At 44.0% G+C, this 26186-nt stretch overlaps 1 protein-coding gene across 3 annotated transcripts in view; it reads right to left on the reverse strand.

The window, feature by feature from the left end:
• Positions 1-26186, reverse strand: part of LOC138299441 (inactive phospholipase C-like protein 2) — a 469418-nt gene that overhangs the window by 226519 nt on the left and 216713 nt on the right. For all 3 annotated transcript variants that reach the window (XM_069237682.1, XM_069237681.1, XM_069237680.1), the window contains exon 2: positions 7814-10294. In XM_069237682.1, the coding sequence (XP_069093783.1) occupies positions 7814-10249 (2436 nt within the window). In that variant the 5' untranslated portion in view covers positions 10250-10294. The remainder of the gene's footprint in view (positions 1-7813; positions 10295-26186) is intronic.

Consider the following 26186-nt stretch of genomic DNA (forward strand, 5'->3'; position numbering starts at 1 on the left):
CAATCTGGTTGTCTATCTTGATGGAACATTCAGGCATAGCAATCGGACCATCATCAACCGTCTCCACATTCTCTATTATCTGGTTATCATTAGGTTTAATATTGAATACCATTTTGTTCATGTTCTCTGACACTACATCTACAATTAGGGATTTGTCACCCTTGCAAACTCGTGCATAATGACCCCTCTTTCCACACTTCCTACATGTGGAATTTCTTGCATAACAATTTGGGTAGTTAGCTGAGTGCCCCGGGTTACCACAGCGAAAACATTTTGTTTTAACTTCGTTGCTGTGTTTTTCTTTGAAAGAAAAAGATGTTCTATAGTCAGCATTTACTTTGGATACAACGCTGAGATCATGCAAATTCTTGATAACCTCAGTATGTGAGCAACCAAGTAGATAAATGTCATTTATTTCCTTTAACCAAGAGTTTGTACACTCCATTCCTTCCACTATCGCCTCTCTTAAATCAGGACTTTTCGTCAAAGGTTTTTCCTGTACTCTTTTGCTGTTGGTGCAACGCACCAGCTGGTCTCTAATCTGGGAATCAGTGATAACCCCAAAGTCACATGTGCGTGCTAAAGTACATAGAGCCACTATACAATTGCCAACATTTTCAGTTTTTCCTTGGGTCCTTGCAAAAAATGTATGTCTTTCTAGAACTGCATTCAATCTGGATTCGAAATATTTGGCCAACATCACTACCGACATATTGTATACATCCCTGTGTTCTTCATCTGCCACCTCCACAGGTATCATTTCTAAACTGTCGTAAATGTTCCTGCCTTCTACTCCTAGGTTATGTAGAAGAATTCCTTGTTTCCTAACTGCTGAGAATTTTTCTCCTCCAATGGCTAAGAGATAGGAGTCAAATAAGTTGTATGGTTGGTATGTTGACAGTGTTTGTGCTCGGATGAGTGGACAGTTGGAGTGAGAAGGGCTGAGTGGCAGGATGATGCACGTGGTGGGGCTTTATCTGTAACTTACAACTAAGCTAATAATCCTATTTCTTTTATAACCTACAAGCATCCATCCTTGATTACAACACTGGTGACGATTTAAGGAAAAACCAGCGGGTGAAAGAAGAAAGAAACTGAACCTACAGAAAACCAGGGAGGAACCAGATTACAGAAGACAACCAAGAGAAGAGAGATTGAAAACCTAAGATAAAAATATAAAGCAAAAGGAACTGAAGATTGAAGTGAAGGAGAAAGCCCTGGAAGCCCCACCAGTGTATTTTCTACCAGACAGCCTGTACACAAACGAAGTTGAAGGGCAAGTGGCCTGTTTAACTTCAAGGCAAGCTTTTTCATCTACTAGGTGCGCAGCAAACTGGGAGTGCAGTGGCCTGCAGACTGAGAAGGTGGTCTGCTCAGCTGTGCACGGAGCCAGATCTGTTGTACCTGCTTGTATGAACTGGGTATATTGAGGAAATGGGGGCCTGTGTACCGAGTTAAAAATGCATGGCACTGAACATTTGGTAACCTAGTGGAAAGTCAGAGGAACAACTGGTGTCAAAATGTAAACACTAGCTGAAGAGTCATCAGTGAACCTGTGCAGCAGCCACTTGAAGCACTGTGCTTAAGGGCACACACTGTGAATAACAATTACAGTCTACCTGTTGACTGGGTTGCTGAGTTTCCCCGCCTTCTATTATATGAGAGAGATCATTGGGTACCTGAACTGTTTCCGGGAAACCTTCCGAGAGGCAGACTACAGCACCGACCTGGCACATGGGAACAGCTCATGTACAGTGAAGAACATGTGTGCCAGTTTTTCGTACGAGGATATAGAACTGTGCGTGCATGTAAATGGAATAAAATGTACAGTGGCAATGTATTCGGGTGAGAAGTTGCTCATCGGCGTGGAGTATTTGAATATTTTCCAGGGAATAATTTTACTTTAGATATACCGTCATGTGCATTTTACTCAATACCATACATTGCTTGAGTGTATTTTTCAATGCTGCTGTACTGGAGTTTAAAGATGCATTGGGTTGCACTGGGCAATGTTATGTTTATGCTGACAATGCTTGCTGCTGCTGAAATGAATTATTAATGTTGTATTGAACTGAGAAATGTTATGCTGTTACTGACGTGTTTTAAAGTTGTTAAGTCGTGGCATGTATGTTACGCATGGGAGGTGCGCCCTAATGTTATTTTAACATGAAATGTTGCTTACCCTATTTTGTCTGTGTATATTGGGATGAAGTTTCAAAGCTATGCTTGTTTTTAGAGAAGTATAATTTGAAGTTGGATGCTAGAGTCACATGTGCAGAGTGACATTTTAATGTCTTGATATTAGTATCTTGGTTCATATTTGTGACTGTGTTTTTGACCATCCTTCCTAAGGGGTAAGGATGTAGGGGGTCAGCGTGTTAAGCCCAATGTTAAGGGGGACATGCCCCAGTGATGTATCAATCCTTCCTATGGGGTTAAGGATGTGAGGCAGTGTGTTAAGCCCAATGTTAAGGGAGGTACGCCCCAGTGATATGTGTCAATCCTTCCTATGGGGTTGAGGAGGTGGAAGCAGTATGCTAAGCCCAATGTTAAGGGAGGTACGCCCCAGGGATATGTGTTAATCCTTCCTATGGAATTAACGATGTGGGGGCAATGTTTTAGGCCCAATGTGAAGAGGGTAGGTAGTTACATCCCAGTGCAGTAGAGGGTAGGTGAAACCCTGGTCAAGTATAGGGTGATTGGAGTACATGATTACACCCCCAATGCATTAGAGGGTAGGTGAAACCCTGGGTCGATTTAAGTGTACGGTAATGGGGGTACGTGGTTACACCCCAATGCAGTAGAGGTGGGAGAAACTCCAGTCCCGTTGAGTGTTGTGAAAGGCAACCGCCTGGTCCTGGTATATTGTGCATGATGTGGAGGGGAACAGGTAGTTAGTTAGTGTTCTCTGTTGGGGTGAGCAGGGAAGTTTTGTGTTATTTGGACACTTGTATTGTAAATTTGTGGAATTATTAATTAACTGTGTTTTACCATCTTACATCCCATTGGAGTATTGAGGTTATGCAGAGTGAGTGTTTGTTAACCTTTTCTGTTTATTTCAAAGATTGTTTGTTAACCTGTTGTGTTTATTTCGATGGGGTGGTACCCAGATTTGGAGGACTGTTGACATGGGTGTATTGCCATTTTCTGTTCTGTTGAATATTTCATTGTTTTCATTAGGGGGAGATGTGTTGTGGCCTCTTTCTATCTCATGCATTCTCCCCACTACCTTAATGTTCCCTGCTGCTCCGCCGGAGAGTGAGGTCATTGTATGGTAGGAATGTTGACAGTGTTTGTGCTCGGATGAGTGGACGGTTGGAGTGAGAAAGGGCTGAGCAGTAGGATGCTGTCCCTGGTGGGGCCTTGTCTGTAACCTACAACTCAGCTAATAAACCTACTTATTTTATAACCTACGAGCATCTATCATTGATTACAACACGTCATTAGACCTGGAGGTCTGACTGGCCAAGCTGACTCTGAAGGGTGCCTTCAGGATGCTGTGGTGAACAGTGATGTTCAAGTGGAGGGTGAAAGGAGGGAAAGTACTTCATGTATAGGGGGTGTTGTGTATATTTATTTTGTGAAAGAGTTACTAGAAATACCAAATGGTGGTGTCTGTGCACTGCACAGCATGGAAAGAGAAGGACCACTGAGAGCTGCATACTCTTCAGGCAAGTGAGTGCACGATTCAGGATGGCTCAAGCACTATCTGGAGGCAGGGAAAGGCTCAGCTCAGAAAACACCATCAGAAGACTTCAGAAGGATGAGATCCTGGAGAGAAACCTAGATTGGCTGTCCAGATAAACACACACCAGTGAAGTACCTAGAGGTACTCCTGTGCCACAGTTCAGACCCTTTGAAGACTCTGCTTAAAGTCTCAGTATAAAAAGTCAAGGAGGATCATCAAGTCATGGAGTGGAAATGCGAGAGAGCAGAAGGAGAGAGGAACAGACTTCGTAAGACGAGTAGGCTTGCCAGTTCGAAGCTGACCCAAACACCTATTTCTCTAATTTCCCTAAACCCAGCAGGTTTCCCTCGCCTGCAGAGGCACAGACCACCTGAAGTGGGACTGCCCTGGCAGACACTGACTGTCTACCAAACTGTCCTCATGGTCTGTAATTTGATGTTGTGGTCTCCCAGAAGGTCTTCAAGAGGGCTGGGGATCTGACTTCTTACCTAGTGACCCGCCTGGGAGAGTCGGTGAAGGGGAAGAACCCTGAGACAAAACTCCCAGAGAATTCCAAGGTAAGCACTAAATACACATGAGCAGGAGCAGCAGACCACCCTCAGAGCTGCCTGGTCACACCGAGGATGGCCAGGTTCACTAGACAAGGAGCCTACCAGAACCGCAGAAGCCACTAGGGTCTTTCAGCATTAGGATACCCTCACAAGTGACTGCTTTTACAGAGTGATCAAGTCATGTAACTCTCAGGCAGAGTGCCCAACTTTGGATTGGCTATGCTGAGAGTGAAGGAGCTACAGAAGGTAAAGCTGTAGGTGGTTGAAGCTTGCATTGGAAGAGATCTCTGATTCCAGGGCAGCACGTTGTTGGTCCCCAGTGCAACAGAAAGTTCATGTTACAGTTTATTCAGAAGAATCCCCTGGCATTGTAAATCTGTGTTAAACAAGAAAGGCCAACTCTGCTCTTATTCTATATTTGTGTGGACATAGGCACCGTGAGATTTTGCTGGACCAGTTCAACTTGCCAGATGCTGTTAAGTCACAAAGGAAGGCACAAGTGCTCCCCTTAAATCATCAACAGTATGTGGAGTTTCCTTGAAGAGGTATCTTCATACTCTCCTTCCATGAGGGCCTTGTGGGATGACTGTGAGGTAAACAAGCAAATGACTTTCACCATTTGTATACCTAGAATCTACAACATTGTCCCCATATCTTCCCCTTTTCAACATAGCAAAGGTCTGAAAAAAACACCTATTTAAAGACAACATCGAAACATACTAGATAGTCTACATCACCTCCCAGTAGCCAGAACCCCTGCCTATACCCATTTGCTCAATTTCTCTCTGGTTTAGACCCTCTATAGCGCTCACCTGCCTGTCACCTACGTTTGTTCTGTACAAATGTTCATTTTATTCTTTTGTTGTCTTATTATTTAATTTGCACTATATCACCAAGACCTCTTGGGACATGTTTAGATATAAGAGGAGGACAGAAAACCCAAATCTCTGTTGTTGTTTGAGTGGTTAAGTTCCAAACGATTGGGAAAAGAGACGGTTTTAAATGTGTTTTAAACTCCAGGAGGGAGGATGACGAACCTTAGTGACTTAGGAAGAGAATTCTAGGGGTTTCTAAAATCTGCAAACAGAGAGTTTGTTAGGGATGATCATGCTGTTCTAGAAGAAATATAACCTTTCAAGCAACTGCTAACAAAGCCCAGCAATTAAACTGTAAGGACGTGAAGACGATAAAGCAGAATTTGAACTAAATGTGATGCGGAAATGGTAACCAATGTAGTTTAGACAATAGTTGGTTGGTCTCTATGTGATTTCAAAGAAAAACAATTTCATGGAATATCATTACTGAGAAAAAATTCAATTAAACTGTTTAATGACATTTGCAGGATGAATGGTGTTTCCCATTTCATCAAAAACAATTCAGAGAATATGTTTTTAATTGCCTTTTGCATGCTTATTGTTAAAGATAAAAATGAAATTAGTCTTGAAAAAAACATTCTCTTTTTATGCAGAGTTCATGTAGATGCACAGATACATAGATCCTTTATCCCAATTCCCCCTATCGATTTATATCTCCCAACCCCACTTTGTTAAGGAAGTATGGTGTTTTAGGGGGTGCATAATAATGTTGCTGTGTCTAAATTAAGGGCAAAGAATGAAATAAGGCACTTGGATTCCGTCATGAAATTGGAAAAATTGATTAACTCGGTGATGTTTGTAATAAAATAATACTATTTACTTATTACAGCTTTTTTATGTAATTTTCAATTTAACTGTATTTTCTTACAATTATCTTTCTTTGAAAATGTTTCCTTTAATTTTTGATTTATTTGTATTTACTTAAAATTCTCTTTCCTAAAAAATGGTTTTCCATGAATTTGTTTCCTCCAATGTATTTTCTCAGTTTTCATTTTTCCATTAATTCACATACAACAGGGTGTTGCGTGCACTGCCAAAAATCAACCATGCAGTGATGATCTCAATAATTTGGAATGTTTACAGTAGTCCTGCTGGTAACGCCAAGCACAGAGAGTTACAATAAAGCAGACAAACCTCACTAAGGATTCTGCCTGTGGGTAATTTATAGTCCATAGAGAGAAGGAATAATATTTTCTGTTACATTCCCATGTAGTATGCACAGGAGGATATCACTGCTCTAATCTGAGCTGATAGGGTTAACTGTGAATCAAGCCCAACAACATTAGCTTTTTTGTCTGAGTGGATAATTTCCCATTTCTGGGGGCCAATAAACATCCAGACATGGATCACTATGATAGTTGGTCACCAGAATCTCAGTCTTGTCTGAATTCACCTTCAATATTTTTCTCCCCATCCAGTTCCAGAATAATTGTAGTATCTATTGGAACTCCGATTGAAATGAAAGTTGGTTGTCTATATGCACTTTCACCTGAGTGTCATCCCCAAGCATATACAGTGGTGGCTGCTATTAGCGAAAAGTGGTGTGGCAGCACAAGGACAATACAAAAATAATAAAAACTCACTTATCTGCCGCCGACTGCCCTGCTGCCTCGTCACTCTTCTGCTCATGGTGCACAGCCTACCAGATACCCCTGCACCAATCCAGACGCCCTTCTTGTGCTGGTAAAACTATTACCCAGAATGAAAGAAGCACTGGGGTTTATCTGAGCAGGATGGTTTTGCGCTCCAGCAGGGACTGGGAGCCTGTGCCTGCTGTTCTTCATACTTTTAATGTTTTCATCTGTTGGCTGAAGTTAGTGGAGCGGCGCTCCTCCACCATAACGCAGGAGGCGGCACTGTACATACATACTTTTTATTCTCTTTTCCAACAGCTTGTATATTTTAAATATATATATATACAGGATAATGAGGCTCCCCGACACACTCTGCAAGTTATTAAAGACCTGCTGTCCAGTTAAAGAACGAAACGTAATGGTCTGGGTTTGCTTTAACAGCAATGAGGTGACGGATTTCAGTGCTGATTCCTCACAGCCAGTGGCATCAAGAAGGTTACTCAAGATAATATGGTTGGCCATGTTAAATGCTTCTGAAATGTCCAGTAAAATTAGGGCATTAATCTGACTGTTATCCATGCCAGTTTTAGAATGCCTTAATATAGAGAGCAGATTTGACACAGTGGTAAGGGCTCTGGTCAAAGTCATATGATGTCACTTCCTGTGATCTCCTTAAGGTCAAAGGTGTGTTATGTCACTTCCACTACCGATAGCATTTTGGTGAAACAACCTCAATCGTTTTGGATCTCCAAATGGGGTGTCATTGCACTAGTTGTGTATGTTTTATTCCTTTCAGAGCTATGCAAACTCAAAATTTCTACAGTCTACCCACACGCTTTTGCCAGATTCTACTAGCTGAAAATATGTGTGGGTAAACACTTGGAAAGGGGCAATTAACCCATCAATTATAATTCGAATTTGGGTGCAAACTGGAGTCTGCACATGAATCTGTATTTGTGGACAAGTTGTAATAAGGCCATATTATGTCATGAATCTACGGCAAAGGGGGTATTGTCTGGCGAATTAATGCTTTCCTCAAGAGGGGTATCTGAAGCAAGAAAACACGTAGAATAACCAAGTGAATATAGCAAAACGTTTATCAATGAATGCAACAGCAACTCATACCTGCAAGTTTTCTCGGAGATCCGTCGCCTCCCTCAATGGCTGGGTTGCTGTCCTGAACACCTCATCGATAGCTTTGATACCAGTTGTCTTGGTGGACGTGTACTCCCGTACTTTCTTCCCCTTCCGCACTGAGATACCACGTTTGTGTACCCGCCCCCCTCCTCGCCGGTTGGTAATGGCCACATGAACAAAAAGGGTAGTGTTCTGGAGGAAATCACCAGTAAGGGACTGCAAGGGCACATGGCGATAGCCAAACTGAAGGCATTCGAAAGGGATGGTGTACTGAGCAATGAACTCATCGCCGATGTAATCATCATCTAGCACCACAAAACGCAACACAGCCAACTCTGGTAAGTTAATCTGGAACTCAAAGGTCTCATCAAATATTGGGTTCCCTCCATTCTGAGTGATGGTCTTAGTCCTTTGTTCTGCACAGTCAGCTGGAATCCCATGGATCTCAACATACACATATGGCTCTACAACGTCCCCCTTCGCCCCCGAGCCTTTTGGCTTGGGCAAGTTTTGACCACTAATAATCTTTATATGAAGAAGCTGAGCTGAGACTCCAGGTAAAGAATCCTTAGCATTCGCACTAAAGTAAGAGACCTCTTCCCGCATGATGGATGGTCTCAAGACATACCCACAATTCCCATTCTGGCGAAACCAACCCGCATTCAGGTCCATCATCAAGCCTGGGGTCTGATAGTTCATGGCCACGATCTGGCACCCACACTTCCAATAGTCCTGAGGGTTCATATTACTGGCATCAATTCTCATTGAGCTCGGGTAGATCCGAGACAAGTACTTTTTGTTGTAGCTGACAAAGTCTTCAGGATACTCATTGGCGAACCTGCTGGCTACCACTTCATTAAACGAGCACATCTCCCAGTACTTTTGGCTCTTCTTTGAGGTTGCAAAGTCTTTAAAGTGCACTGACTGGCATAGGCTGATTAGGTCTGACAGCTCCTTGCACAGTCTCAGCCTCTTGTGTAGGCCCCCGTTGAATTGGTGCCTCTCCTCCTCACTAAGCCTCCGGTAGATCTCAAATCCTTCATCTTCATCTGTCACATCTCCCTCAGAATCAACGCAGTCTGGAGGTAGTTTTTTGCCCTTGATTAGAATTTTACCTTTGAGACATTCTGGAGATGGAAGGTAGGTGTCCTCTGGATTGGGAGGGTCTAAGTACAGTTTGTCACCAAGGTTCTTTCTCAGACACTGGGCCATCAGTTTCTGCTGTTTCACAGAACAGTGGACCACCAAACACAGGATTAATGGGTACTCGGAGGCTTCAAAAGCATACTGGCTTATGACACTGATAACACTCCGGAAGGAGACTTGCGACGACACAGAGTGTCCAATAAATATCAAAGGTTCATTGTCTGGTCCATCCCACACTACTAACTCAATGCTACGGCAGCCCATCTTTAGAGCATGAATGTAGCCACTGATGTCAGAGGTTCCCCAAAAGTGATCCTCATACAGGCAAGCATTGTGGGCAGAATTAATGTAGTAGTGTGATATAGGACGGTTCATATCCTGACACACCCTTTTGTGCTGTGAATCAAAAATATAACATTCCGAGGAGAGCAGATAACGGGTAAACCCGTCAATGGTGAGGTAACCCCGCTCCCGACCCTCTTTTGATGGCTCGTATTTATTGATGATCTCCAAAGTCATGTCCTCTGTCACCCCTTCCATTCCTTGCTCAACCTCAGCAAAGATCATCAGGTCCTTTAAGTCCAGATATTCTTTGTTACTTGAGCACTGCACAAGAAGAAAGAAGATCTCCGGTCGTGTGCAGAGCTCGCAATAGGCTTCCACAAATATGTCACATGTGATGTCACTTCCAACTTTTTCATTGACCTTCTGCACCTCTTTGAATTTCAGCTCAATGGTTGAGGTTTTCATGCCCGGATTTAGGCCTTTGATGAGTTGGGTAGCCCTTGCCACTGATATATGCCCTTCCTTTTCCATGTCTGCAATATCAAAAAGTGAACAAATCCAAGATGTCCGAAGGCTGGCTTGGTTAGCATCAGGGACGTCTAGAGTCTGCTTCCCATAAGACACGAGGTACCGCAGACCCATCACCCAGGTGTTTACAACATCAGCCGTAGTGGCCACCAAATCCAAAGATTCGTAATTTTCCCCGTAGATGATTGAAAAGGCGCATTCATCAGGGAATTGATCCGACAAGCCATTGCTCCGAAGCACAGGCGTTTTCTTGCCCAGTCTCACTTCGCGGATTGACTTGATCTCTATTTTGGCCTTTTCAGAGTCTTTTTTAGATGGCTCCCACCTCAGGAACCGCATGTCTGAGTCCAGCAGGAAGAACCGGTTGTACATCCTGGAATTGGAGCGGACTTTCTTCATCTCACATCCTTCCATCATGAACGAGATGCAGGCAGCAGTACTGTTGATTTTCCGGTCATTGGGCATTGTGCTGAAGGACACGGTTTTCTTCTGCTTCTGTCGGGAGCCATCCTATGAAGAGGAACACAGAAAATGTTGAGTTTACCTGGCCAATGAGACATCTGCATTCTGCAAACACTTTACATAACCAATTTAGAAATTTTATATTTTAATGGAAATTCTCAGTTTATTGACAATGTCTTGTAAGTTCGCTCAAGAGGTTCATGTGAACATGTGAACGTTAGTGCCGAGGAGCTGTCAACAATGTATTATGATATAGGATTACAAAGTTGCAAAGGTCTTCAAAGTGGCTAACTCAAAATGATGAGGCCTCCCTGTAGAATGTGCTGAAGAGCCCCTGAGACTCCTGTATCTCACAGATGATTATCGACCCTAGATAAATGCCCCCCTCCCGAAGAAGTCCCCCGCCCCCTTGCGCCACAGGAGCTGCAGGGGCATGCATTACGCCCCTTGGTAGTCCTCTATACACAATGCCATGTTTCCATGGAGGTTAACAAGGCGTGTGATGGTTTTAAAAAACTGGGGCATACAATCCTAAAAAAAATAGAACATAAAAGTCCCACTTCTAGAGGGAAATTATTTTACAAAAAAGATTTTAGTGAAAAGTCTTCCGAATAAAGTTTTTGGTTTAATTCGGTTTTCAGGCTGAAGTTTTGCAAAGTTGATCAACTTTTGTGATTTCACAAAGTGTGAAGTTTTTCAAATTTGCTAAACTTCACAGGCAAAAGTTAAGGTTTATGTATCCCTATGCAAAATGTCATCACAGGCAATAATGCATCAAATACGTAGTGATAATTAAAATAATAACAACGTGTATGTTTTATAATCCTTTTTGCTGCCCGTCTGCTGCTTCTAAGCACAGAAAGTAACGGGTGTCAATATTACTGAATTTAATGGTGCTCAGCTTACCGATCTCGGGATGATGGAAGCGTGAGCGGCCTGCAATGAGGATTCAACAAAGTGAGCCAGCCAGTCACACAAAGAGAAATATTTAATTAATTACACTTGCCCCTCCTCTATCAGGCTCCTTCAACGAGGTGCTTGAACCCATCACTTTCAGTCAACAAAAGAAAATTGTAGAGTTTGGAATTGCATTTGATTACAGATTATACACTCTTGACCCCACACAGAACATTTATGACCCCTTGAATTCACACGCTCATGTTACAAAATGTCATGTTAATTACAACTGTGACCATTTTTTTCAAATGGAATTGCATAATGTATCTCTGATTAATGGTCGTTTATTATCGTTGATTCCACACTTGCTAAGCTTAACAAACGAAATTGTCCTTTGCCGCTTCTTATTCTTGAGTATCTCACTGGTAAGTAGATGTTCGGCTTTAGAAGGATGACGGCTCAGTCTGCCTTACTTAGATTTGAGCCTATATTGAGATAACTGTACACTGATCTCTCACGGGGTACATTAAATCACAAAGTTACCTTACTGAAGAGTTTAACGTACAATCACCCCTGCATGATAATTACAGAAATATTTGCATTCAGACTTCCACTTGCCCTCACTCCCCTCCCGGGCCCACCTCATCTTACTTTTCTTTCACCCATCCTTCCTCTCACCTCGAAGTCCTTCTTCTCTTTGAAGTTGTCTTCGTACCATTTTTCCTGCAAATCGCTTCCCCAAATCCTTAACTTTCACAGGAGCTTCTTCCCACAAATAATACACTTGACCACACCCAAAGCAGCCCTGGTGTCCTCATTGTCCCAGCTCCAGTCATGTGAAAACTTGTTATTTGGCTGCCTCCTTTCACCTATGAACGAGGCCATTTGCTGAGATCTGGCACCCTCTAGTGACCATCTGTGGTGGCACCATACGGCAGTTGCCTGCAGTGGTCTTATAACAGTAGCAACCTAAGTTAGTATGCATGCAGTGGTAATGGTATGGGTTGATCGTAAGCTCCACTTCTCTGCCACGAATCCATGAACACACCTTAATCTCCACTGTATTCCTCCACATTCGCACGCAGGTGCCAGGTATCTGCAGTCAGAGTTCCAAAAGAGCTTCTTCAAATCCAGAAATGTCCACCAGGACTTGTGCCATACCAGGTTGGTATGTAATATAGCCTTATACCCCATAGCGAGCTATACTTGCCATTAAAGGCCTTCTCCAGCGTTTCCGGTCCTTTAACAAGGAAGTGGGCCTTTAATGGCCGGTATAGCCCAGCTACAACAGGCTATAAGGCTATTAAAGCAATCCACCCCTAGAAGGCAGAATGTTCTAATTTGTAAAACAAAGGCCTCATGAAGCCCCAGGGGATTGAAATCTTCTGGGCTCTATGAGGCCTTTGTTCTCAGCAACAACTGTGAAAGATAAACATTGGAATGTTGGAGTTCTCGGTTTTACCAGCCTTTGGAAGCCTGCAACTACTCCTTTGTCTTCAATAGAGCGCTCAACATTCCAGTGTTCTAATATAGCCTTAGAACCCGCCATAGCGGCTCTACTGGCCATTAAAGGCCCGCTCCCGCGTTAAAGGCCCGAGCCAAAGGCGAGGACCTTTAACAAGGGAAAGGACCTTTAATGGCCGGTGAGCCCGCTACGGCGGGTTCTAAGGCTATTAGAACATTCTGCCGCTCGGGGGCAGAATGAATGTTCTGTTAAATAAAACAAATTCCTCTCGAAGCCCTAATAATAAGGAAGGGCCGGGGATGCTTAAGTCTGGCCCTGCTTTTACCACACTTCTGACTGATATACATATAAATCAGGAGCATTAGCAGTACACTGCCACAAGGCGGCGCTGTACTAGTCATGAGGCCTGATATGTGAGTGGATGATAATCTTTCCTATTTATAAATTACCAGTTGCTGAGTTATTTATTTATTTTTTTTACAAATTAAATGCCTCTGTTTTGTATTGGAAATACATTTTTACTCACCTAAAATTAATAGATAACATGATTTTAACACCATACACACATCCCAAAAGTCTTGCTGGAGAATAAGCAACATAAAATGTAATGGTTTGTTAATAAGAGCAACTTTTTCTCTCTAGAAAGTATGAATGTTTAAGCCCATCATCAATCAAATACAAAGCGTAACATAAAGCACATAAAACTAATTCAGATTACAAAAATACCATATTTACAACGATTCGTGTTATGATGGAAAGGACAATAGATCAAGATGGATCCATTTTTTTGTATTTTTAAACCACGACGATTGAACGTGAATGAAGTTTACAAGGTGAACTCAGAGTTTCCAAACAGACAGTCAGTGCACCATGTACACCGTGCTGCTGCCGCCTACAGATGGGACCGGGTTGAGGGGGTGGGATCACAGTACGCCCAGCAGATTGTGTGTGAAGGCAGCGGCTGATAAACGACGAGCAATTCCCTCAGTCATGCCCTGGCGATCAAGGTCCGCAAGTGGCTACCGTCATTAAAACAAAATCAGGAACCATCAATCGAGCTCTCTTGGTGATGAGCAGGAAATCCAAAGCCCGTATTGACGGAGCCCAGCAGCAGGTCCAACAAGCCTGCTACAGACCCAGCTCCCTAGCCGTGGCTGACTGCTGGGGTGGAGGCCATTACCCAATTTCATCTCGTGCTCCATGGCTATGGTCAGGTAATTTGTCCCTTCGCACTAAGCAACCTATTTCAACTCAACCGTGACATGATCACATGTTGTTCTCATCAACACACTGTTTCCCGTTCCAGACGTGGGCCCTAAAACGTATCTCTGTGGGAGTGTCCACCTCAGGTACACGAGGGTCATAGTTACACCAGACTGTAAGGTTACGCACATTAAAATGCATGCAGTTATTCTAAATACGATTCAGGGGTGTCTAAAGTTGATTCAGGAGGCCCTGATCCATGCAATACTTCATGGCTCACCAACGACCTTATTATTGAGCTCTACTGAGAGTCACTGTAGCTATATTTATCTTGGATAACCTGAAAGCCTGGCATGGATCCAGCGCCCGTGGCCCTGCACTGGATACCGCCAGTTTATATAGTTACTGGCTACCCTGAGACTTGCTTGTGGTGACAAAGGTTGCAGTATGGCTTGCCATCTAGCTCGGTAAGCAATTATTCACTAAATATTTTTTTCAAGGTTTTCATGGCGTGAACTTGGCCCAAGATCATGCGATTGCTTTATAACAGAGCCAGTCTTTGTTACACGTCTTTTTTTAGGTTTCACCTGCACATCGCTTGCGCTGACCGTGTGAAACCTTTTGTAATGAAAAACAAAATCTTAAAAGGTGCTTAGAGCTCGCCCATTATTTACCTTTACTAGCCATTGGCTGGCTCCCACTTCACTCTTGACTCCTGTCTTCCCATTGGTCAGCGGCTCCTCCTGACCTCTGACGTCCCCTGGGGCTTCAGAGTCTTAGACCAAGCTGTGCAGCTTGGACTAAGGACTGCTTTCTGGGGCCAGTGTCCTCCTACTGGCCACAACAAGTACTCTTTTTTTTTTTAACCTTTCCGCATGCACCTTTACAGAGTGCATGTGTCTGGTGTCCTATCCATGCGTCCACAATTCTCCCGGAATCACAGGATGTTGAGCCAATGCCAAAATTCGGACGCTGTTCCCCAAGCCCCCAGCTCTTTGCTTTTGATACAGTATCTGAGTCTTGGGCTGTGTATTTTATTACAGCATTGTTCAGAGGGATGCCGCACAGTGCACACAGCCCCGGTTGCCGCTAGCCTTTGAATATTCTCCACAGTAAATACATGTGCCTCCCCGTCTTGGTGGCACTGCGCCCTAGTCGCGGACCAGTTTTGATTTCTCCTGCACAGAAAGGCATCCGTTCTGCCATAACATGCAACTAACCCCAAAGTCAAAATATTTAATTTAAAATATTGCAGAAGTTTGGTACCTGTTTTAAGATGTCGGGCTGCTGGCCGCAAGCTGTAGTTTTCTACTTTTTATTTTGTTCTCTAGCCCTGTATGTTGTCAATCAGTGACATAATGTGGTTTCACCCAAACCCTGTCTCAACTGGACCCAAAGGTATTGGAGCGCTTTAGAAGTAGGGTGACCAGATTTTAAGGAGCAAAAACTGGGACAGGTCAGACATAAAAGTAGGACTAACGACTTTACACTCACTTTTATATCTGGCATGTCCCTTTTTTGCGTAGCTTTGAGAATGTGCGCCTATACATGTGTGTGTTTACATATACATACACACACACACACACACAAGACTACACATATAAAATTTGCTATGGCTTGACCTCCCACCCTGCACCCCAACCACCCCTCCATCTCTCTGCTGGGAGCAGACAGGGCACTGTGTTGCCTGCCAGTTACAGATAAATTACTATAATCATTGCATACTTTGTAGGCGTCTGTTAATGGAGAGCATACCTTGAACTCATGCTTCCTTCGATAATCTGGCCTTTGTCCCAAAAACCAAGACATTTATATAATGATCTGACCTTTGTCCAAAAAAACAGGAATTTGTTTAAAATTAATAGAAGCGTCGGGACCGTCGTCTAAAAACCGGGACTGTCCGGGAAAATTCGGGACGTCTGGTCACCCTATTTATAAGAGCACCTGTTACATTTCACAAAAGTGCTTTCTTTTTAGTTTTTTAAGGCACTGGGGAAATTACGTGATTTGGCCAGTATCACAGGATGTTTATGCAACGCCTAGACTCGAACCTTGTTCCCCAAGTTGCCAGCTCTTTCTGTTATGCCACATCTTTACAGTCATCTGCAACATAGCTTTGTCAATGCTTGTTTAGTTTTTCTTTAGGTACAGGCCGAAAGAATTTTGGCCAGAATCACAGTATGTTGAGCTGAGGCTAGAATTCAAACCTGGTTCAAAGTTGCACTCCTGCAACTAAGAGCTTCTCCCCTCCCTATAATAACTTGTTTTGGTATAGCTCTTCACATTGTATTCTGCCATTTCTAGGCACTGTAAACAGCAGATGTTCCTATTGCTCGATTTAATAGCACTCAATGTGCAGGCCTTGGTGAGAGTCAAGCTTGTGAAGTGTAGATCACAGTAGATGTCAGTGGCAAGCTCACTGAGTCATTTAGTTTCCCTGTGATTCTACTTGGGGCAGGACAATGAACCCATAGGAGCTGGTTCTCAATTATCAATGGGAGAAGTCATAAATTAAAACAACAGTAAACCACATCTACACACTACTTTGGTCCTTAAAAAAAGTGGGATGACTATCCAAGTTAAGCAGTATACAAGTGACATCATGGCGTGTGACATCACAGCATGTGACGTTGCATGCAGTATCACAGGAAGTGGCATGACAACCTCTCAGGAAATTACATCACAATCAGTGGCACCAGATTTTACGACCTCACACATATGTTTAACGGGTCTATCATGAGAGCATTGAGCACATTGAGATTTGTCAAATTAGGTTTTGCATCATGGTAGTGGCAAAAAAGTGATGTAGAACCAATGCAAAATCTGTCTCTCAACTTATATATACATTTATTTAAAAAATCTGACACAAAGAAATTGGCACCAAGAAGAAACGTGGCAACAAATCTGTTCTACTTCATTGGTTACAAAGTCTGCATTTTAAAATATCTTATGGGGTTAAGGCACCTGTGGCAGCGATATTTGTGTGCTCAGTTAATCTCAGGGAATAATAACAATAGTGAGATAACTCTGAAGGTTAATGCATTTGTTGGAGAAATCTGTATTTTGTCTAGCCCCAGTTTTGAACCAATGTATCACAGAGGGTTAATGTGTCTCCTGCAAAGCACATCATATAACATGCAGGTGACAGAATTTTATTTTATGTAGACAGGTAAGTGGGTTACCGCTTTCAATGCAGAGATCCTTTTGTTACTTGCAGTTCATAAATTGCAATCCTTTCAGCATAGCAGAGTGCGCTATGAAGGACATGTGACTCCTAAACTTCGTAACCCTCAATGTCTTATGTAACACATTCTGTACATTGATTTACACACTTATGTGAATTATTGTCAATGTATAATGTGTATGTGTGATATAAAGTTCTCGGACACCCTGCATTGGAATGTGTAGCCCTGTAAAATAAATAAAACAAAACAGTGATATTTAAATTATTTGTGTACAAGCTGAAACAAACCAGAACATATGATATTGTTACAGTGCATGCACAACTCTTACATACAGGCACTGAACAAAGTCAAAAGCATGCCTCTCAAGTACTTGTGAAGTAATAATAAGCTCTGTGCCTTTGTTTCCCCTCCACTGCATTTGCATCCAGGTGTGAGGCTCAAGATAGCTCCAGCCAGGGTTCTCCAACAAAAGGAGGCCTGATGGCCCCTTAAATTCCGCCTCTGTTTTGGGCTCAGCTGGAATTTAAAATAACAAAGCCCCATTGCGGGCATGTTTTTGCTGGGAACAAAAGGAGACAATGTGCAGGCGCTGATGAATGTGTTCCAGTGTCTGAAACTACACCAGATGAGTTCAGCATATTTCAGTGGGGCGCAACTTCTTGGCAGGGTTGACAGCGTCCACCCTGTGAAAATAGAGGGTGGACGCTATCTACCCGCGTGCACTCCTGCCTTGTTCCCTGGCGCTAAGATAATCAGAGCCCAAGGCAAAATTATATTTTGTCCGTTTGATGCTCCCTTTGCTATTAGAAGAGCTTTTTCAAAGCAATGGGTGGTCATTTGTGGTGGCATGCAACACAGCTGTGTGCAGTAGCCTTAAGTGTGGCACAGGCCCTTCCTACGTACACGCATGGGCTGCAATCTGTCGCTTACTTACATTTCTAGGAGATTTTGCATAATGTAAGAACCCTGAGTAAATGTACATGGTATTCGCTTAGGATAATGAATTGCACACATTTTCCTAATTATAAGTCTGAAAATTGTATGCAATGTCATGTTATTGCAATTTTTGTATGGTACAGCCTTTGCTAGTTTTTTGATCTCCTTGTGCTGTTGGGCCTCTCTGTATGCAGAATGGTTGCACATGGAACCCTTGCATATAGTTAGGAAAATGCACCAATTCAGTCATTTGCCTCACATTTATTTGCCCATTGGTTGTATCTTTGACATTAATGCTAAGCTTTCCTACACATGTTTTGAAAAATCAGCATGAATTTGTGCACTTGCCTTTGCACAATAATTTTAGTTAATTTGGAAATAAGTTCTCAGCAAGTGTAAAAAGGTGTTTTCTCCAAGAGCTGCGAATAGTCAAATGTTTGCTTTTCAGACATTCTAGATAACAAACAAAGTAAAACCAAACGGGGTTCTGCTCCAAAAGGCCAGCTATTGGCTTTGACAATCAAATTTTTCAGTTGCACATTCGTGCATGCATCATGGCGCTGGTTATCTTGGAACGAGTTTGCTATTAAAAAAAGCGATTCCAAGATGGCTGCCTATGGACACTGTGAAGATTAGCAATTTAGGAGAGCAAAAAGAGAGAGGTCATAGTGGGAGAGAACAAGCAGATACCTGATCTCTCATTAGAAGCTCCTTAGTAAATTTTAACAGAGTCCCCTTTGAGTAAATACAGCAGTGGCGGCCGGCAGCTTTAGGAGGGAGAGGGGTGGGCGGGGCACACACACACATACACTCATTCTTTCACACACAGACACTTACGCACGCAAGCACATCCATTAACCACACTCATACCATTCAAACATGCACGCACGAACCAAACATTCATTTTAAAACATCACACACACACTCATTCTTTCACACACGCAAGCACATCCATTAACAACATTCATACCATTCAAACATGCACGCACCAAACATTCAATTTGAAACATCACACACATACACTTACGTTCGGCCTCCAGGTCCCAGAAGGGTTGGGACTGCTGCCTTCCCTCATTGGCTGACCTTAGGGAAGGCAGCAGTCCCAGCCTCGTCACAGAGTGGGATGGGGTCAATGAGACTGCTGACCCCACCCCACTCTGTGACGAAGTGTCACTGATTGACACTCGCCCTGGGCACTTCAGGGCTTAAACTGAAGCACCCAGGGAGAGTGTCAATTGGTGACGCTTTCCTCGTCACCCAGGGGAGGGCCTCGAGGCACCTTTGCTGGGCCGAGGAGGTCACGCCCATAGGGGCTGTGATCTCCTCAGCCTAGCAAAGTTCAGCTCAGGCAGCCAGGAGTCTTCACAAATCGCGCATGTCTGCTCCTGGCTGCCTGACCTGAACATGAAGAGTGTCTGTCAGGCTGACCTTTATTCAGCCTGGCAGACACTCTTCATGGGGGGCAAAAGGTGGGGGTGCGTGGCCCCTCTGCCCTAAAGGACGGGCCGCCACTGAAATACAGGAAGGATACACCTCATCTAATCAGAATACTGTGAGGCCAAAATGCTTCTGAGTGGGACCAACACAGAAAATAGGGAGGAAATCCACTGAATCAGAGTAGACAACTGAGAAAGGCAACAAAGCCATCCAAACATAAGCAAGGGGCATGTTATTGCAATTTTTGTATGGTACAACCTTTGCTAGTTTTTAGGTCGAGCGTTAGCATTCGGCCTGCTATATACTAAAGTATACAATAGAGTGAGTTCCAGCGTTTTGATTTGTTAGTTGCAGTGTCCTTCAAAAATCCTTGCTTGCTAGTGGTCAGTTCTGCCTCTTTGTCCTGCCTTTTTTCACTTTGGGAGCAGCACAAAGTACTGTGTAATTACGCTGTGTCCTGTTTATCTCTTCTGAAGGGGACTTTTTCTTTCAGTATTTGCCTGTTTGCCTTGCAGTGTGGGTGTGTGTTCAGTCCCTTCTCCCCACCAGCTCCCTCTGTAAACATAAACCAACATCAGAGGGGGGCTTTTCCAGGGCCAGCTCGCTCTCGCTCTCGCTCTCTTCCTCTTGTTATTTTCCGTCTGTGTGGCAATAAAAGTCCAATCAGTAATTTACAACGCTCTGAGCTCTAACTCGAGCAAACACAAGACTATTGCATTCCAAATGCTTGTTTGATCTCCTTGCGCTGTTGGGCCTCTCCGTATGCAGAATGGTATTGGAAACAGTAGGTCTGCCTGAAACAGCTAAACTTTCTGTAGTGCAGATCTGAAAAAAGAAAGACACCTCAGGGATACACACCGGGGAGTTACATTGCCTCCAGACACCCGTGATCTCATCCTAGGCACTAATCACAGACTTGAAGTCAGCACAAGGACCAATATCTGCTTACCCCATCGCTTGCTCTGTTATGTGCCTCTACACATGAATGCTTGATGAGTTTCCTCAGGATGTTGACTTCAGGCTTGAGGTTCATGAGATCAAGGAAGTCTAGTCACTCCATCACTGACTAACTACCCCACCCTGTATCCCAAGCTGGTGGTCAGACCAGTGTTTTTCACTGACTCTATTTGGGACCTGTAACAATAATGCTATCTGGTATCCCCTTTGATGCTTTCTGGTTCCAGGATCTTCTGAATTACTAGCTGGGGGTCAGGCTTGACAAAATGTGTTAAAACGTCTATGAAAGGTTTGAGGGTGCAACCAGTGCTTTATGCCCCCTCTCACCCCAATCATACAGAATATATTTCCTCCTTTTTGGGCACTGGCAATTATTGAGCACAAAATTCCTATATCATGCTCCCTCCAAATGTCACTGAAGGCAGTAAAAGAAGAACTTCAAAAAGGTTTGGAAACAGCAATAATTCGAATTCCAGTCACATTCCCATCTTTTTTTCTGTTACTCGTTAGAAGGTTTGGTGAACATCAGAGGGGCCCAGGCTAGCTTTGATGGCCTCCTTGGGGGGCAGAGGGGCGGAGGGAGTGACATGGAGCACAGGATCCTGAAAGCCACCAAAGGTAGGTATTTTCTTTTTAAATTATGTACAGCTCTCCGCAGAGCGAGTGCGGGTTAATACCCCAGAGACAAGACAGGCTTCTAGCTCCATGCCTTCTTGGATACCTCTCACAAAAGAAGGGCATGACGCATGCTTGCAGAGGTTCTGCAACAATGGATTGGTTCTTCTAAATTAAAACTACTCCAACATTATCTGTCCTGGAAATCACTAAAACGCCTACTTACAAAACATCCTTCATACATGAACTTAGTAGCAAATAGGGCTAGAAACACAATACAGACCCACGTTTGATATTAAAATGTATAAAAGAGAAATAGGATCTGATCTATAACCTGGAGGAAAAAGAAAACATTCTTATTCATGGATGAAGTGCTAAATCTGGTGAAATGCCCTTCATGCTTTCACTCAGGTGGAGGAAATTTAGGTGATGGATTATGCTCTGTATTGAGCACTTTTTCAAGAAATTATAGAAATTTAGCATTAAAGGAGTCATCAACTGAATGAAGTGACAATGGGCCCCAAGTCCCAATCAGGCACCATCACACAAAGCAGTGGCGTAACAAAACTTGAGCAAAAAGAACAAGTGATGGACGGAATGCTGAACAATGTGAAACATTCACCTCCAGTACAGGGATCTGGGCCTAAATCCATTGTTTTTTTGCTACCCATGCCATTACAGTTTGGACCCAGTCATCTACAAATCAGTCTTGACCCTGCTCCCCATGGGAACAGTCCAGCCCGAACTGCCAAGCCAGGTCCTCCCTAGGCTTGAAACAAGCATCCTGGGACCGGTTTCAGGGTATCACCCTTCATCAGCCAGGCTAGCTCGACTCCAGTGGCACGGGGAGCAAGGGATCCACGTCTGGGCATACCCTTCCTACCTACGGTGAGAAATGCAAAAAAAAACAAGTGATGGACAGAATTCTGAACAAAGCCAAACATTCTCCCCCAGTATAGAGATCTGGGCCTAAATCTATCATTATTTTGCTACCCATTCCAGTTTGGACCCAGCCATATGCAAATCAGTCTTGACCCTGCTCACGAAACTTTAGGGCCCCCCACCCTGCAAAGTACACGGAGGACTCTCCTCCGAACTCACCCAGGAGCTCTCATGCCAGGGTACTGAGCTGAGGGGGCCCCCTAGAGCTCAGGCCTCCCCATCCCCACACTGTGGGACCAGTGGGGGCCTTTGTTACACTACTGAAACAAAGCAACATTCAAGATACCTCTTGCTGAGGGTGATGGATTGGGTAGAGAACTGTTTTTTTCTCTACACTGGATGATCACTGAAAACGTAACCAACACTCATAAAATGATGTGATGTTTCCAAAAACAAAAATGGAAGTGAAAAACAGGAGGTCTAGGAATCACTTTGTAACCTCTATCTTCGTGGGTTCAACATTAAACTTATAGAAGCTCACAACATGCAAAGCTAAATTCTCATTATCATTTTATAATACAAGCTTATTGATTGAAACTGGTATATTCACAGCTGATAAAAATTAATGCCAGTACAGCCATGACCTCACAGCTCTTCTGTTTGCACTGCTGTGATGTCATAATAGTGCTATCACCAATAACAGCCTGAAGCCTCGTCCTCTGTAGTGTCGTCGAACCCAATATCGTATTGTTACAGATATTTCATGTCATGTAAAATCCTCATGTCGTTTTTTTAGACTCACCTATCTGTTCCAACAAGCCTTTCTGTATCCTATTGGCTTACTGGATCAGTTGCGTTAGAGAAGTCACCTTAGAGCAAACAATGTTCGGTGTGCAGCAGAAAATAATTTTGGTCATGCTGACAGAGTTGGAGGTTTTAAAGCTCTTCCTCGACATACATTTCCTATCTTTTGCATAAAAGCGATTTCCACATGTTCTTCCCCCAAGAAATTTATTTGGTTGCATTTGTTGCAGTATTTCAGCGTGCTATATCTTCCAGAGAAACGACTGCTTATGACCCTTTGTTGTAATTGTGTTGCAGTCGCTTCCCTTAGTTGCTGACAATTCCCAGAGTACGGACATCGCCTTAGCAAAATGTCAGGAGGTGACGATGTCATGAAGCATCCTTTCACCTTTTATGGTGTAATTGAAGGGCATATTTGCAAGCCTCAAGCGCAATGTGACAGCCCATCTTTACAAGGCAATGCAAAGCCACCTTGCGTGGCTTTTCATGGCCTTGTAAATATGCCCCCTTTCATGCATTACTCTGAGTGAACGGGGCACCCATGGGTGTTGTTGTGGGTTTTCCCACGCAACACCCATGAAAACTGACGTATTACGAGATTTATAAGGCTAGGAATGCGTCAGATTCCTACACCACCACAGGTGTGGCGTAGAAGTGGCGCAAAGAGGAGAAATAGCTTTATTTCTCCTCATTTCGAATGCAGCACACATTAAGGAACGGAACACCATTAGTATCTGCAGGAAGGTATTCTTTTCTGCACATAAATAATCATCCTTGCAACGCAGGCACCCTTGAACCATGGTACAAGGGTGCCTATGTTGGCGCTAGGCTGCCAATTGTGTGCCAGCGCTGAGGAAAGTACAGGGATGCATTGTATTGCTGTAAATATGACACATTCCTGCACTTTCCTAATGGTGCAGCTTGACGCTGCAAGATGGCTTGAGGCACCGGACTGGTCATTATTTTGTAAATATGCCCCTGGGTGTCCTGAGCTGATCAATAGCTAAAAAGCCCTCTAATTGCTGGTGGTGGAACAGGAGGGGCAAGGAGTGGAGGCTACAGAGTGTTACCAATACTCTTGGAGCTCAGTTTTTGTGCCCTTCTTTAGTACCTATCTATTTATTCTAGTTGAGTTTTTAATTGTGAAGTCTCAGCAGATCTGAGATACTATTATCTTCACGACTTGTTGTGGCGCGCACATCAATGCTGGATAAGTAGGGAGAAGGAGTTGCATACTGTTGAATATTCATTGTTTTTACCTTGTCAATCAAATGTAGCAACTGTTTTATACTATAATACTCCACTGACTCTGATTGGAGGAGGACTCAGACCGGAATATGGAAGTGCAAATCAGGTGAAAAAAGAAGCACCTTTCTGCCATGCCCACCCAAGACCTTTTTCTCCCTGGCACTACAATAATTACACCCTAAACCTACTTTCACTTCCTCTTTGCTGTGTGATGGAGCCAACTGACACAGCACAGTCCTCTGATGGGAAAGATCTGGAACAACGTGTCCGGAACCACGCCTGCGTTGTTCACACAAGCGGAACGACGCTTGCCTGAACAACGCAAGCCTTTTTCTTTGCCTTAACCATGGATGTGCTGAACAACGCACATGCATTGTTAAGGCAGAGAAAAAGGAAGCTCCATCGGGAGAGGACGTGGTCAGGTAAGTGGGGCTGGGACAGAGTTGGGGTAGATTTTTGGGGTGGGGGTGAAGGGGTTGGGGTGGTTAGGTTATTTTTTTTTTTTAGGGGCGGGTGGGGGGGTCGGTACTATGGTTTTTAGTGTGGGATGGGAGGTCAGGGTTATTTTGTTTTTAGGGGTGGGGGGGTCAGGTAAATTCTGTATTCAGGGCAGGTGGGGGGTTGGTTTTTAGGGGCGGGCTGGGGGTTAGGGTAATTTTGCATTCAGGGCAGGTGGCGGGTCGGGTTTTTAGGGGCAGGGGTGGGGGGATTGGGGTAATTTTGTATTTAGGGCAGGGTGGGTTTTAGGGGTGGAGGTCGGGGTAATTTTGTATTTAGGGCGGGAAGGGGGGTCAAGTTTTTGGGGGTTGGGGTAATTTTGTATTTAGGGCTGGTGAGGGGGTCGGGTTTTTAGGGGCAGGGTGGGGGTTCAGGGTAATTCTGTATTGGGGTTGTTGGGGTCATTATGTTTTTAGGGCGGGTGGGGGTCGGGGTAATTTAGTAATTAGTGCGGGTGGGGGGTTGGGTTTTTAGGGGTGGGGTAATTTTGTATTAAGGGCAGGTTGGGGGGGTTGGGTTTTTAGGGGCGGGGTGGGGGTTGGGGTAATTTTGTATTCAGGGCAGGCAGGGAGGTCAGGTTTTTAGGGGCAGGGGTGGGGGGGTCGGAGTAATTTTGTATTTAGGGCGGGGTGGGTTTTAGGGGTGGGGTCGGAGTAATTTTGTATTTAGGGCGGGTGGGGGTTCGGGTTTTTAGGGGTGGGGGTTGGGATAATTTTGTATTCAGGGCAGGCGGGGTTGGGTTTTTTAGGGGTGGAGTGAAGGGTCAGGGTAATTTTGTTTTTAGGAGTTGGGTAGTTTTATTTTTGGGGGTGGGGGTCAGTTTTAGGACTCAGGGTGGCTGGGGGGTATCAGAGTAGTTTGTAAAGGTGGTGGGTCGGGGTACTTCTGTTTTTGGGGCACGGTGGGAGGTTCGGGGTAATTTTGTTTTTAGGGGTTGAGTAGTTTTATTTTTGGGGGTGGAGGGCGGTATTAGGGCTCAGGGTGGATGGGGATATCAGGGTAGTTTTTAAGGGTGGGGGGCTGGGTTACCTCAGTTTTTAGGGAGGCGGGGGCTCGGGGTAATTTTGTTTTTAGGGGTTGGGTTGTTTTATTTTTGGGGGTGGGGTGCCGTTTTAGGGCTCAGGGTGGGTGGGGGGGTTGGAGTACTTCTGTTTTTATGGTGGGGGGTGGCATGCGACAACCACGCATGCCATTTCCACACATGCATTTACTAGGCATGCCTTTACAATGAAATAATCGTTGTAAAGGCATGCTTGGTAAAGGCATGTGTAGAAACAACGTGGTCGTTGTTCGGACTGCGTTGTTCAGGCATGCGTGGTTGCCGCATGCGTGGTTCCATCATACAACCTCCTCTGACTGCTTGGGGGACTCCAGGACCCGCACTCTATAATACATTTTCTGGGAATTAAGACTCAGCATATATTATGGAGTTAAACCTTACAGACTGTTTTAATACTGAGATCTTTTAGAAAGCAGATTATATTACACCAATCAGATTTTGTATTTAACTTAATAATTTATCATCAAGGAGGAGAGGACCCAACTGCAACCATAAGATTCATTTTGAAAGAGGGATCGTTTGCCTTACCCCTTCACAGATGGGAGGTTGTCAGAGCATTAAACCTTCACAAGTAGGGTGTCCGAGCAAGTGGCAGATATTTTCACCAACATTTGTCCAGACCTTGGTCGAACAGTGGTGGTGGGGATTTACCTAGACATCTGTGGCTCATAATCCTGATGCACAGGTCATGAGGGCTTCTGGATATTGCTTAATGGAATATACATGTCAACATGGAACCAATGTGCTCATACT

This window comes from Pleurodeles waltl, chromosome 6, assembly GCF_031143425.1.
Source record: "Pleurodeles waltl isolate 20211129_DDA chromosome 6, aPleWal1.hap1.20221129, whole genome shotgun sequence".
Classification (NCBI taxonomy): domain Eukaryota; kingdom Metazoa; phylum Chordata; class Amphibia; order Caudata; family Salamandridae; genus Pleurodeles; species Pleurodeles waltl.